The sequence below is a fragment of the Pleurodeles waltl genome, chromosome 4_1, assembly GCF_031143425.1.
Source record: "Pleurodeles waltl isolate 20211129_DDA chromosome 4_1, aPleWal1.hap1.20221129, whole genome shotgun sequence".
Classification (NCBI taxonomy): Eukaryota; Metazoa; Chordata; class Amphibia; order Caudata; family Salamandridae; genus Pleurodeles; species Pleurodeles waltl.
In genome coordinates this window covers 59,200,768-59,214,667 of record NC_090442.1, presented here as the reverse complement: position 1 = coordinate 59,214,667, position 13,900 = coordinate 59,200,768, and the positions used below count along the sequence as shown (strand labels likewise).

General features: G+C 47.1%; 1 protein-coding gene across 1 annotated transcript in view; it reads left to right on the top strand.

Moving 5' to 3' along the window:
- The window catches only part of LOC138286982 (mucin-22-like), a 51,109-nt gene that overhangs the window by 23,365 nt on the left and 13,844 nt on the right, over nucleotides 1–13,900 (top strand). The window contains exons 4-5 of the mRNA XM_069227346.1: nucleotides 2,306–7,588; nucleotides 10,603–10,703. Of these exons, the coding sequence (XP_069083447.1) occupies nucleotides 2,306–7,588; nucleotides 10,603–10,703 (5,384 nt within the window). The remainder of the gene's footprint in view (nucleotides 1–2,305; nucleotides 7,589–10,602; nucleotides 10,704–13,900) is intronic.

Below are 13,900 nucleotides of genomic sequence, written 5' to 3'. Positions count from 1 at the left end.
TACATAGAGTAAAATGTCAGAAGTACCGAACTCAGGGGGTTATTCTAACTTTGGAGGAGGTGTTAATCCGTCCCAAAAGTGACGGAAAGTGACGGATTTACCACCAGCCGTATTACGAGTCCATTATATCCTATGGAACTCGTAATACGGCTGGTGGTATATCCGTCACTTTACCGTCACTTTTGGGACGGATTAACACTCCTCCAAAGTTAGAATAACCCCCTCTGTGTCTCTGACAGAACGAAGACAGAGCACACTTAGCTAGTGTGGAATCATTTGTTAAACTGCAGGCATCCATCCTGTATTTCATCCAGGTTTAGAAGAGACAGTCTCCCACAAAAATGGCCAGCATATAGTCAAACTGCCAATACATAATGCCCAAACCAAAATGGCCACCAATTTCTACAGGGGTGGACGTCTGATTTTCTTGCAGAGGGGGGCCCCCAACAGCACCTTATGGTATTTATCCAGGACCCCTCCTCTGTCAATGGCAAGGGTCAGAATGCTCCAAACATCTCAGTGGGTGAGGTGATCTAAAGAGCATTGAGGCTCAGGTCAGATGCTGTATACTGGTGACGACAGACCTCTCCATCCGTGTGCGACAGCCCCTCCTACATGTGTCAAACTGTCCAATGTTGGTGGTGAAGCCAGCAGTAGGATGTTGGATCTGCTGAGCAGGTCACACTGGCTGCAGCACCTCTAACTGGAGTCTGCAATGAAGTGGTGCTACGGGCCCATCATTGCACCAGCTAGCACCTAGTGGATACCATTCAAGCCTTCTTAGCTGCCTCCCTCACTGGGCACACTGCTCATGAAGAACAACCCTTTGGGTCCAGGGCAGATTCCGTGAAATGGCACAGTAAGAGAGAGAGCATCATTGGGGATCAGACACCTTTGGTCCGGCCGACCCCGCACCTGGATCTTGCAAGCATACGTTAATCTATGTTCATTTGCATAGCACTTATTACCATTTCCATGATACCACAGTGAGGTGTGCGAGCCAACAGGAAGAGCCGAGCCAGGTATCTAGCTTGGCTTTAAGAGCCCACCCATGCACAAATCAAAATATGAAATATTTGGCATGTAAATAATGCAACAGAACTGTAAAAATATGGTAAAGTATCTTCAAAATTTTTAAAAGTGTATTTTTCAACCCGTGGTAGCTTTTCACCCTAGTACATCAGATTATATCTCTGCATTGAGAGGCATTTATTAACGGTGATAGATTTGAAATATGAACTTAAAACTATTCCTGACTCCGGCCCTGGCCACAATGCCATTAGTGAAGTAATTTGTCAGGTGTACCCAATATGCGTTTGAGATTTTAAAATAATGAGGGAACTACGTTAAAATCTATGAAATCAAACTCTAGAGGTTTTTGTACAGTGCACATTCTCAAATCACATATTTGAAGGTGCTATCATAGGAGATAATGAAGGAAAAGGAGGCTTAGTGAAATAAAACTTTTGCTTAGGCTCATATCATTTGGCAAAGCAGGGAAGCCATGGGTAATCCCAGGCTTTATGGTTTCGCATTGTGTAATTCAGCTGCTGGATTGGTATATCTTTCTCTCTCCTGACTTTAAATCTTGGTGCATGAGGTTAGACCCAGTTTGACAGGCAGTAGCCACATGGAAGTTTTGTTCTTTTTGGGCAGTAGGGTCCACAGTGACTCACCCACCTTTCATAGACAGGCATGTTTACATCTTTCCCACAATGTTTAATAATAGGTGGAATTCTTTCAAAAGTCTCAGGCACTTACAATCATTTCGGTTGACTTCCAGTCCATGGACCTCTAGGTTGCGTGTCTTCCGATTCAGAAGAGGCGGTGCCTGGCGGTGTGTGCTGGACAACTCCTATTGGAGCAAAGCCAGGACTGATTTGCATATGGCGGCCCTCCTTCTGGAATGGGGCGGTGACTGGCATGGGTCACAAGTGTTGCCAGTGGCTGAGACTTTTGCAAGCATGTCACCCATCACCTTGTGTTGGTTAAAGTGTGGGGGGTGTGCCCAGGTATGGGGGTCCCTTACTCACCATAGATAAGCCTCAAGCTGCGCCCAAAAGGGTCAAACTGTCTGGGTTTCTTGTGTTCCTGTTCAGAGGGATCTGGCCTGACAGATCAGGTGAATTCCAAACAGAGCAGTTGTAGATGAGAACGGACAAGTCACACTGGATGCCAGAGTCACCTTGCTTGTCTCATGGTCACTGCACTACTAAGGGTGGCCATATGCACTGTCAGCACCTAGAAGATCCCCCCTTTGATGCAGTCATGACATCACTAACGTGTTCCCATGTTCTCTTTACAGATATAAATACTGCAAGCAGCACATCAACAGCCTCGCCGACCACAGCTGTCACATCAACAGCTGGAACTACAGACCCTGCAACAACTGGCACTGCCACAACTGGCTCTGCTACGACCAGCACTGCAACAACTGGCACTGCGACAGCAGGCAGTGCTACAACTGTCACAACAGGCACTGCTGCAACCAGCAGCACCCCTCATAGCACATCTAAAATAGACACTTCAACAACTGGCACTGCTACAATTGGCTCAACCCAAGCTAACACATCTACGGCTGGCACTTCAGCAACTAGCACTAATCCAACAGGCATATCGACAACAATCACTACAACAACTGGCACTGTCATGACCAGCACTGGCACAACAGGCAGTGCTACAACTGGTACTGTCACAACAGGCACTGCTGTAACCAGCACTGCCCCACAGAGCACAACTACAACAGACACTTCAACAACTCACACTGCTACAACTGGCACTACTAAGACCAGCACTGCAAAAACTGACACTGCCATAAAAAGTGGTGCTACAACAGGCGCTGTCACAACAGGCACTGCTACAACCAGCACTATCCCACCAAGCAGATCTACAACAGGCACTTCAACAACTGACACTAATACAACTGGCACTACTATGAGCAGCACTGCAACAACCGGCACTGACACAACAGGCACTGCTGCAACCAGCACTACTCCACCTAGCACATCTACAACATACACTTCAACAGCTGACACTGCTACAACTGGCACTGCTATGACCAGTACTGCAACAGCTGGCACTTCCACAACAGACATAGCTACAACTGGCACTGTCACAACAGGTAAAGCTACAATCAGCACTACCCAACCTAGCACGTCTACTGCAAGCACTTCAACAACTGACACTGCTGCAACTGGCACTACTATGACCAGCACTGCAACAACTGGCACTGCCACAAGTGGTACTACAAATAGCGCTGTCACAACAGGCACTGCTACACCTAGCACTATCCCACCTAGAACATCTACAACAGGCATTTCAACAACTGACGCTAATACAACTGGCACTACTATGAGCAGCACTGCAACAACTGACATTGGCAGAACAGGCAGTACTACAACTGGCACTGGCACAACAGGCACTGCTACAGCTAGCACTAGCACATCTACATCTGGCACTGGTACAACCAGCACTCCCACAACAGGCACATCTACAACGATCACTGCAACAACTGGCACTGCCACGAGCAGCACTGAAACAACAGGCACTGCCACAATAGGCAGTACTACGACAGGCAGTGGTGCAATGGGTACTGCTACAAAAGGTACAGCTACACCTGGCACTGCAACAAGAGACACTACCACAGTTGGAACTGCTCTGATAGGAACTGCAACAACAGGCACTGCTATGTCTAGCCCTACCCTAACTAAGACATCTACAATAGGCACTTCAACAGCTGGAACTGGTACAACCAGCACCACCCCAACTAGCACATCTACAACCAGCACATCTGCAACTAGCACTGCAACAACAGGCAGTGCTACAACTGGCACAGGCACAACAGGCAGTGCTACAACTGGCACTGCAACAACAGGCAGTGCTACAACTGGTACTGTCACAACAGGCGTTGCTGTAACCAGCACTGCCCCACAGAGCACATCTACAACAGACACTTCAACAACTCACACTGCTACAACTGGCACTACTCTGACCAGCACTGCAACAACTGACACTGCCATAACAAGTGGTGCTACAACAGGCGCTGTCACAACAGGCACTGCTACAACCAGCACTATCCCACCAAGCAGATCTACAATAGGCATTTCAACAACTGACACTAATACAACTGGCACTGCTATGAGCAGCACTGCAACAACCGGCACTGACACAACAGGCACTGCTGCAACCAGCACTACTCCACCTAGCACATCTATAACATACACTTCAACAACTCACACTGCTACATCTGCCACTGCTATGACCAGTACTGCAACAGCTGGCACTTCCACAACAGGCATTGCTACAACTGGCATTGTCACAACAGGCAAAGCTACAATCAGCACTACCCAACCTAGCACGTCTACTGCAAGCACTTCAACAACTGACACTGCTACAACTGGCACTACTGTGACCAGCACTGCAACAACTGGCACTTCCACAACAGGTGGTACTACAAATAGCTCTGTCACAACAGGCACTGCTACACCCAGCACTACCACACCTAGCACACCTACAAGAGGCATTTCAACAACTGACACTAATACAACTGGCACTGCTTTGAGCAGCACTGCAACAACTGACATTGGCAGAACAGGCAGTATTACAACTGGCAGTGGCACAACAGGCACTGCTACAGCTAGCACTAGCACATCTACAACTGGCACTGGTATAACCAGCACTACCACAACAGGCACGTCTACAACGATCACTGCAACAACTGGCACTGCCACGACCAGCACTGAAACAACTGGCACTGCCACAACAGGCAGTACTACGACAGGCAGTGGTGCAATGGGTACTGCTACAAAAGGTACAGCTACACCTGGCACTGCAACAAGAGACACTACCACAGTTGGAACTGCTATGATAGGAACTGCAACAGCAGGCACTGCTATGTCTAGCCCTACCCTAACTAAGACATCTACAATAGGCACTTCAACAGCTGGAACTGGTACAACCAGCACCACCCCAACTAGCACATCTACAACCAGCACATCTACAATTAGCACTGCAACAACAGGCAGTGCCACAACTGGCACTGGCACAACAGGCACTGCTACAACCAGCATTACCCCACAGAGCACATCTACAACAGGCACTTCAACAACTCACACTGCTACAACTGGCACTACTATGACCAGCACTGCAACAACTGGCACTGCCACAACAAGTGGTACTACAAATAGCGCTGTCACAACAGGCACTGCTACACCTAGCACTATCCCACCTAGAACATCTACAACAGGCATTTCAACAACTGACGCTAATACAACTGGCACTACTATGAGCAGCACTGCAACAACTGACATTGGCAGAACAGGCAGTACTACAACTGGCACTGGCACAACAGGCACTGCTACAGCTAGCACTAGCACATCTACATCTGGCACTGGTACAACCAGCACTCCCACAACAGGCACATCTACAACGATCACTGCAACAACTGGCACTGCCACGACCAGCACTGAAACAACAGGAACTGCCACAATAGGCAGTACTACGACAGGCAGTGGTGCAATGGGTACTGCTACAAAAGGTACAGCTACACCTGGCACTGCAACAAGAGACACTACCACAGTTGGAACTGCTCTGATAGGAACTGCAACAACAGGCACTACTATGTCTAGCCCTACCCTAACTAAGACATCTACAATAGGCACTTCAACAGCTGGAACTGGTACAACCAGCACCACCCCAACTAGCACATCTACAACCAGCACGTCTGCAACTAGCACTGCAACAACAGGCAGTGCTACAACTGGCACAGGCACAACAAGCAGTGCTACAACTGGCACTGCAACAACAGGCAGTGCTACAACTGGTACTGTCACCTCAGGCGTTGCTGTAACCAGCACTGCCCCACAGAGCACATCTACAACAGGCACTTCAACAACTCACACTGCTACGACTGGCACTACTATGACCAGCACTGCAACAACTGACACTGCCATAACAAGTGGTGCTACAACCGGCGCTGTCACAACAGGCACTGCTACAACCAGCACTATCCCACCAAGCAGATATACAACAGGCACTTCAACAACCGGTACTGCTACATACAACACTGCACCAGATAACACATCTACAACCAGCACATCTACAACTAGCACTGCAACAACAGGCAGTGCTACAACTGCCACTTTTGAAACAAGCACTAATACAACCAGCAGTATCACACCTAGTACATCTACAACAGGCACTGCTATGTCGAACCCTACCCTAACTAAGACATCTACAATAGGCACTTCAACAACTGGCACTGGTACAACCAGCACCACCCCAACTAGCACATCTACAACTAGCACTACAACAACAGGCATTGCTAGAACTGGCACTGTCACAACAGGCACTGCTACAACCAGCACTATTTTATCTAGCACATCTACAACAGGCACTTCAACAACCGGTACTGCTGCATACAACACTGCCCCAGCTAGCACATCTGCAACAGTCATTGAAACAACCGGTACTGCTACAACTGGCACTGCAACAACTGGCACTACCAGAACAGGCAATGCTACAACTAGCACTTTTGCAACAGGCACTAATACAACCAGCAGTACTCCACCTAGTAGATCTACAACAGGCACTTCAACAACTGGCACTGCTGCAACCAGCGTTACCGCAATTAGCACATCTATAACAGGCACTGCTACAACCATCATTACACCAACTAGCATATCTACAACTCGCACTGCTGCAACTGGCACTGTAACAAACGGCACTGCCACAACAGACAGTGCTGCGACTGGCACTTTCACAAAAGGCACCGCTACAACCAGCACTCCCACACCTAGCACATCTACAATAGGCAATTCAACTACTGGCACTGCTACAACTGGCTTTACCCCAGCAAGGATATCTACAGCACGCACTTCAACAACTAGCACTACCCCAGCTGGCACATCTATAGCAATGATTTTAACAACTGGCACTGCTACAACCAGCACTGAAACAACTGGCACTGCCACAACAGGCAGTGCTACAACTGGCACTGGCACTACAGGCACTGGTACAGCGGGTATGGCTACCACTCGCACTGCTACAACAGGCACTACAGCAACTAGCACCACCACAACTGGAACTGTTATGACAGGAACCTCAACAACTGGCACTCCTACAATCAGCACTGCCCTAACTAACATATCTACAACAGGCACTTCCACAACTGGCACTGCTATAGCCAGCACGACTCCTACTCTCACATCTATAACCAGTGCTTCAACAACTGGCACTACTACAACCAGTACTGCTACAACTGGCACTTCTACAACAACTAACACCCCAACTAGCACATCTGCAACAGGCACTTCAACATCTGGCACTGCTACAACAAGTAACAGAACTAGTAGCACTTTTACAATTAGCACTTTGACTGGCACCACTAGAACCAGTACTGCTACAGCTGGCACATCTTCAACAACCAATACCCCAACTAGCACAGCTACAACAGGCACTGCAACAACCAGCACTACAACAAGAAGCGCTATGACATCTGTCAGCACTGCAGCTGGCAGCAGCTCAGCAAATGCCACCAGGGGAACGAGTGGCGCCACTACAGCCTCTACCACCCATTCATCCAGTGCCGGTAAGCAGACCCTAATTAAGCCGTAATATTGAGAGTGCCTGTGCAGCGCCTCGAGTGGAGCGCCATGAGAGTTATTACAGTAAGAGTCGACAGAGAATCTTGCAGGGAGCTGAAACTGTGGGGTGATTAATTTGAGCCGGTGGGGGCCACCAGCATTTATTTTTGAGGACCAGAAATTGTTTTCCAGCATCAGACATTTGGCAAGAGGGAGGAAAAAATATAGGAAGCAGAGAAAGTCGGATGGACTGTCAGAAGGGGAGAAAGCAGGAACCTGCAAGAGTGAGATAAAGGGGCAGGTGTGTCTGGTAAGGGGTTAAAGAGCCAGGGGGTGGGTTTAAGACTATGAAGGCCTTGTATGTGGCCAATGTTTAATTGCACCAGCCCAAAGTAGAGCTTCAAGCACCAGCACGCTGGATGAAACCAGAGCACAGTGTGAGGCGCTATCAGCAGAGAGATATTCTCAATGTGAAGTGCACCACCAGAAAACTATCACATATCTTACAGTGAGGAGACAGCAGCAGAGAGACACCTCAGTGTAAGGAGACAGCAGCAGAGAGACACCTCAGTGTGAGGTGACAGCAGCAGAGAGACACCTCAGTGTGAGGAGACAGCAGCAGAGAGATATCTCAGTGTGAGGAGACAGCAGCAGAGAGACACCTCAGTGTGAGGAGACAGCAGCAGAGAGACACCTCAGTGTGAGGTGACAGCAGCAGAGAGATATCTCAGGGTGAGGTGACAGCAGCAGAGAGACACCTCAGTGTGAGGAGACAGCAGCAGAGAGATATCTCAGTGTGAGGAGACAGCAGCAGAGAGACACCTCAGTGTAAGGAGACAGCAGCAGAGAGACACCTCAGTGTGAGGAGACAGCAGCAGAGAGACACCTCAGTGTGAGGAGACAGCAGCAGAGAGATATCTCAGTATGAGGAAATGTCCGCAGAGAGGTCACACGGCAACGTGATATGCTGGAACTGTCACAAGAGCCACAGTACAAATAGTTTATCTCAGACTGAGGGTCTGGCTGTGCAGTCCATCCCTTGATCATACTGACCCCAGAGGTAGAAAGGTGAATGAAGCTCCCAGACGCAACCTTGCATCTGTAGACCTCTGTATTTTATTGAATCCAACTTTTGTCCCTGTGTTCTAACCAGGTGCAGCTGTTGCAACCACCCCTACACCTTTTCTTAGATGAGGCTCGGAAATGAATCTAATTAATCGAGACAAGTTTAGACTTAGCTGCAGAAATTGGGTGTTGACCACTCCCTAGTGCTTGCAATGAAGGGGCTGCACATAGGCAAAGCAGCCAGAGCTCGCTGTGATCTCCACGGTGAATGTGGTAATGGTTTTGAGGTCTGTAAATGAGTCCGATGGGGGCACGTACTGGCTCTGCCCGTATATGGCCTGTTTTTGAATGATGCAGCAGGTTACCTAATGGCGGCTGGTCTTGACGCCCTGAAAACAGCCAAGGATAGAGTAAAAGCCAAAAGTGGGATATTTCACAAACATAGAAGAAGGACTACAATTTTTTATCAACCTTAGTGGTCATCAACATAGAAACACAGACATGGCGGCACCAAGGGAATAAATGAAATGCAACTTTTAAACTCAGTATCACACCCCTTAATCAACTTGCTTTCTGAACTGCTAACTAGTCTTACATTGGAACACATAAAAACGTGTCTCCATTTGCAGTCGACTCTCTCTGAAAACCAGGACATGAGTTAAACTTGCCAAAATCTGGGGACAGGTAGTGAAAAACCAGGAGTGTCCTGGCAAATCTGGGACTCCTGCTCACCCTTACAGCATCCATTGTAGGACATCCTCATTCCTCATCCCTACTTCTTATCCCTGCTTCTCATCCATCATCCCTACCTTCTCATCCATCATACATCATCCCTACTTCTCATCCATCATCCCTGGTTCTCTTCCATCATCCCTACTTCTTCCATCCTACAACATCCCTACTTAGCATACATCATCCCTTCTTCTCATCCCTCATCCCTACTTCTCATCCCTCATCCCAGCTTCTTATCCCTGCTATTCATCCATCATCCCTACTTGTCATCCATCATCCCGACTTCTCTTCCATTATCCCTACTTCTCATCCTTACTTCTCATCCATCATCCTTACTTCTCATCCATCATACATCATCCCTACTTCTCTTCCATGATTCCTTTTTCTCATACCTCATCCCTGCTTCTCAACCATACTTCTCATCCATCTTCCATCATTCCTACTTCTCATACCTCATCCATCATCTCTACTCCTCATCCATCATCCCTACTCCTTAATCCTCATCCCTCACTCATACCAACATATTTTTAGTTTTGTGAAGCACACCTTTGCAGGGATTGGTTGGCAACAGCCAGTCAGAGTTATGAGAGAGGCCTGCATTTTATTTAACTGAAAAGCACCCTTCTCATTGCATGCAATGGGTGAAGACAGAGGAGAGGAAATGCAACTGTCTGTTTGTTTCCAGTGAATTCAAGGCTGTACAACATTTAATTTTATTTAACTAAGTATTTTTCTGTTTGCACAGGCCTCTGCAGGAAGCTCTGCTGGTTTGGGAAATACAAGGAGCCCACAGCTTGGGCCATAAATCAGCTCTTGGAGAAAGGGTTATAGAGGTCATCAACAGTTCAACTGAAAACCTTTCTGGTTTCATATGTAGAAAGAAAATGTTTAAAATCATCTCTGGTGACAGTGCAGTCCAATTCATCCAAACCTTTTCTGGTTTCATTTTTATTTGTAACAAATAAAATGTTTAGATCTGAGGCTGCATTTATCTCTGAAAGCTGTTTCTTTTCTTTTATGAAACCAGAAAGATTTTCATAGCTGTTAAATCTGTATTTTGTGCTATATGTGCAGTAGTGGGGTAGGGTTTACTTCTTTTTGTAATTATTGTATGGCTGCTGAGAATAAACAAAATAATAACATAATAATATGTAGTCTGACAAAAAAGTCATGGTTTCTTCTCTTTTCTCATTGACCGTTTTTGATGTTCTCACAATTCCAGGTGATGATGTATCATCAGAAGAGAATATGCCTTGGTGGGCCATCGTACTCATTGTCCTTTTCAGTGTGGTGATCTGTGTTGTGCCCTTCATCATTTGGGTGGTAAGTAAACTGATTATGCCCAATCAATGATGGAAAACACTGAGTGAGCTGAGCCACCCTCACGCTGACGGTTGGATGAATGAATGAATGAAAAAGGGATTTGTAAACCACACTGAACCCGAAAGTATCAAGAGGCTGTTGATTTAGTAACTGCTCAGTGCCTCGAAGGGCAAGTCTGGATGGTGCAGTCAATCACATCTAGTATGCATGGCATTCCACTGGCTGACTGCAGACTCACCTGGTGGAGAGGGAAGCTGACAGAAGTCTCCAGTGCGTAATCAAGTTACTATGCTTGTATATAAACACTTTCCTCAGGATAATCAAGATGAATAAGGAAGATGTTTGCTTGGAGACCCTTCTATGTTAATTCACCAAATACAGACCTCACATTATGTGCTACACTATCTGTGGTGATACCGCCACAAGGTCTGTTTCATCAGAAAATTCCTAGGGTAAAGGACATCTTTAATCACAAAATTGTGAGTGCTTGACATGACCAGAAAGCAATGACTACTTTTCTACTTGAAATAGAACTTAACCACACAAAATGTGGCCTGGAAGGAAAGCATCCATTAGGCCAAAACAAAGATGACAAGTTCTGAGTTTTCAACTATTCCTGCTTTAGAATAGCCCATCAGGCATACATGTCCCATGGTGTTGCAAGGTGAGAAAAGCACTGATCCTAATACTCCCAGATCAATTCATGGAATTAATTTTGATTTTAGAAGGAGCCAGGCAGGTTCAGTCTGTGGAATACTGTCACCTTGATCCTTGTTAGGGAGTAACACCCTCTCTGTAACTACCTTGCGGTTGATTGACAAATGTGAATCAGTTCTTATAGAAATGTCCCAGGTGAGCCTGCCCTTCTTCAAATAACCTTCCTGCCCCTTCTCTGGTGGCAATGTTCGCTTCACTGTCCATGACAGCATGTAACTTTTAAAGCCCCATCCATCATACACCGTGTTCCACAGGCATCTGCTCTGTCACCCTATTTTCATAGCTATATCTATGATGGGCCCTTGAATTGCCTGGGGAAAATATGTCAGATTCTTACTTTCCTCAAGGAGGATGGCACAATTTTAGCAATGTTACCGATCATTGGATCATGCTTATGCTACACTTACTCCATTTTCCTTGTGTAGCCTAATTATCAAATCCATTGTATCCATGTTTTAGAAAACTATGCCGTGCACCTGGCCACAGGTGTCTGCAAGGTCACCCACGCTTGAGCTTCTTTGTCAAGCTCTGCATTGTCAACAGATGAAACAGTGTGCTATATTCAAAATCCATCTTATGCACCACATATACTGACTTATACAGATTTTATCTTCCTACAAGATCTCTTTGATCCTCATCCATGCTGTCAATAATGCGATCACAGTGTAAGGTGAAACCACATCTTGCCATGTTTAGAAAATCCCTTATGACGAACCAGAGTGTTATTAGTGCAGGCCTCTTCTCCTTGGAATTACCTGCCTATTCAGTTTTGCACTATTTCATATCTCTCAGCTTTTAAGGAAGCATTGAAAACCTTGTTATTTACAAAGGAATGTTAGCTTCCAACAGGATCCTTACCATAATTTCGTAAAGCGATAGTAAACTATTTGGTGATTGAGCACTTTAGGAATAATGAATTGGATTGTTGGTTGATTGGGGCATAAGCCTTCGTCAGGCAGCAACCACAATCCTAGTTAGGGTAAGCTACAAGAAAATCCTGAATTAACCGGTGCTCACTCTCTGGTAGCTTTGCACAGAGCAGTCAAGTTTAACTTATTGGCAGTGTGTAAAATATGTGTTCAACACTTCAAATCATAAAACAGTGAAAACACCACACAAAATTATTCCACACCAATTTAGAAAAATATTTTTGAACCCTGCACAAAAACCAGTTGGGAGAACCACAGATATTGAATTTTCAAGCTTATAGTGAAAAATAGTGCCAAAAAACACAAAGCGCTGTTGGGGATATCTGGGTGCGCCGGACTGGGGAATTGTCACAAGTTTAGGCTGACCACGATGGAGTGTGGGCCAGCTACAGGGACCCATTTAGGCCCACTGAATGGAGTATCTTAAATCCTGGTTGCGGATCGCTGCGTGGATCCGCGTTGAAGATGGATTGTGCAGCCGAGGCAATGCAGCAAGGCTGCAGTGTGAGGTCCTGTTGCGTCGATATCGAGGTTCCCATAGATGGGGCTTGCAATGCAAAGTCCGGTGTCAAGGATGCAATGCTCAGTTGAGGTGATGCGTCGGTTCCAATCAGCAGTGAAGATGCGGCGAGGCGGCTGTCGACACGAGATGCGAGTGGCTGCGCAGGGGAATTCGCACACAGCGGTGGTTCCATAAGCAATGTGCCAGTCTCAAGTTGCCAGTTGCAGTGGCGATGCAAGTCTCTTGCAACTGGTCCAATCCACGCAGCAGCAGCGATGCACAGTTCTCCTCGAAGGTGCGCGGTTCAGCTGAGGAAATGCATCAGTTCTGCTCTGAGATGCGTTGCTCAGCAGAGAAGTTGCGTTGGTTCTCCTGACAAGCATCTTAGGTCCACTTCCAAGGGTCCAGGACTAGGGTGGTACCACTTGGCAGGGTAGACTCACAGATGGCAGAATCCAGGAGCAGATGCATGTAGGTTGGAAACTTGTTATGTCCCTGAGGCTTCAGATAAGGAGGCCAGCCAACTATCCCTTGGAGTCACTCTGGGTTCTGGGGTCAATAGATGCAGGCCCAGTCCTTCTCACCCAGGCAAGAAGACAGCAGGCAGCAGACCAGCACAGCAAAGCAGGAGTCCAGCAGAGTGCAGCCCAGCAGAGTGGCCCTCCTTCAGTAGCACAGCAGCCCTTCATCCTGACAGGGTATCCACAGGTCCAACAGTGCAATGAAGTGGTGGTGTCTGAGGTCCAGTACGTGTACCCAATGGTCACTTTGAAGTGGAGACGACTTCAAAGACATGCCTTTGAAGCCCACAGATGTCCTCCCTTCCTGTCCCACTACAGAGGGTTATGCAGCCCTTTGTGTGTGTGGACAAGACACAGCCTGTTCAGGTATAAGTGAGGCTGTGCCCAGCTCCTCCCACCCATCCTGCAAGAGTTGTCCCATTGTGACACACCTATGCTCCCATCGTGTGTGGCTTTCTAGGAGGAATACACAAAGCCCAACTGCTAGCTATACCCAAACATGTCATTAGAGCTGGACTACAGGCACCA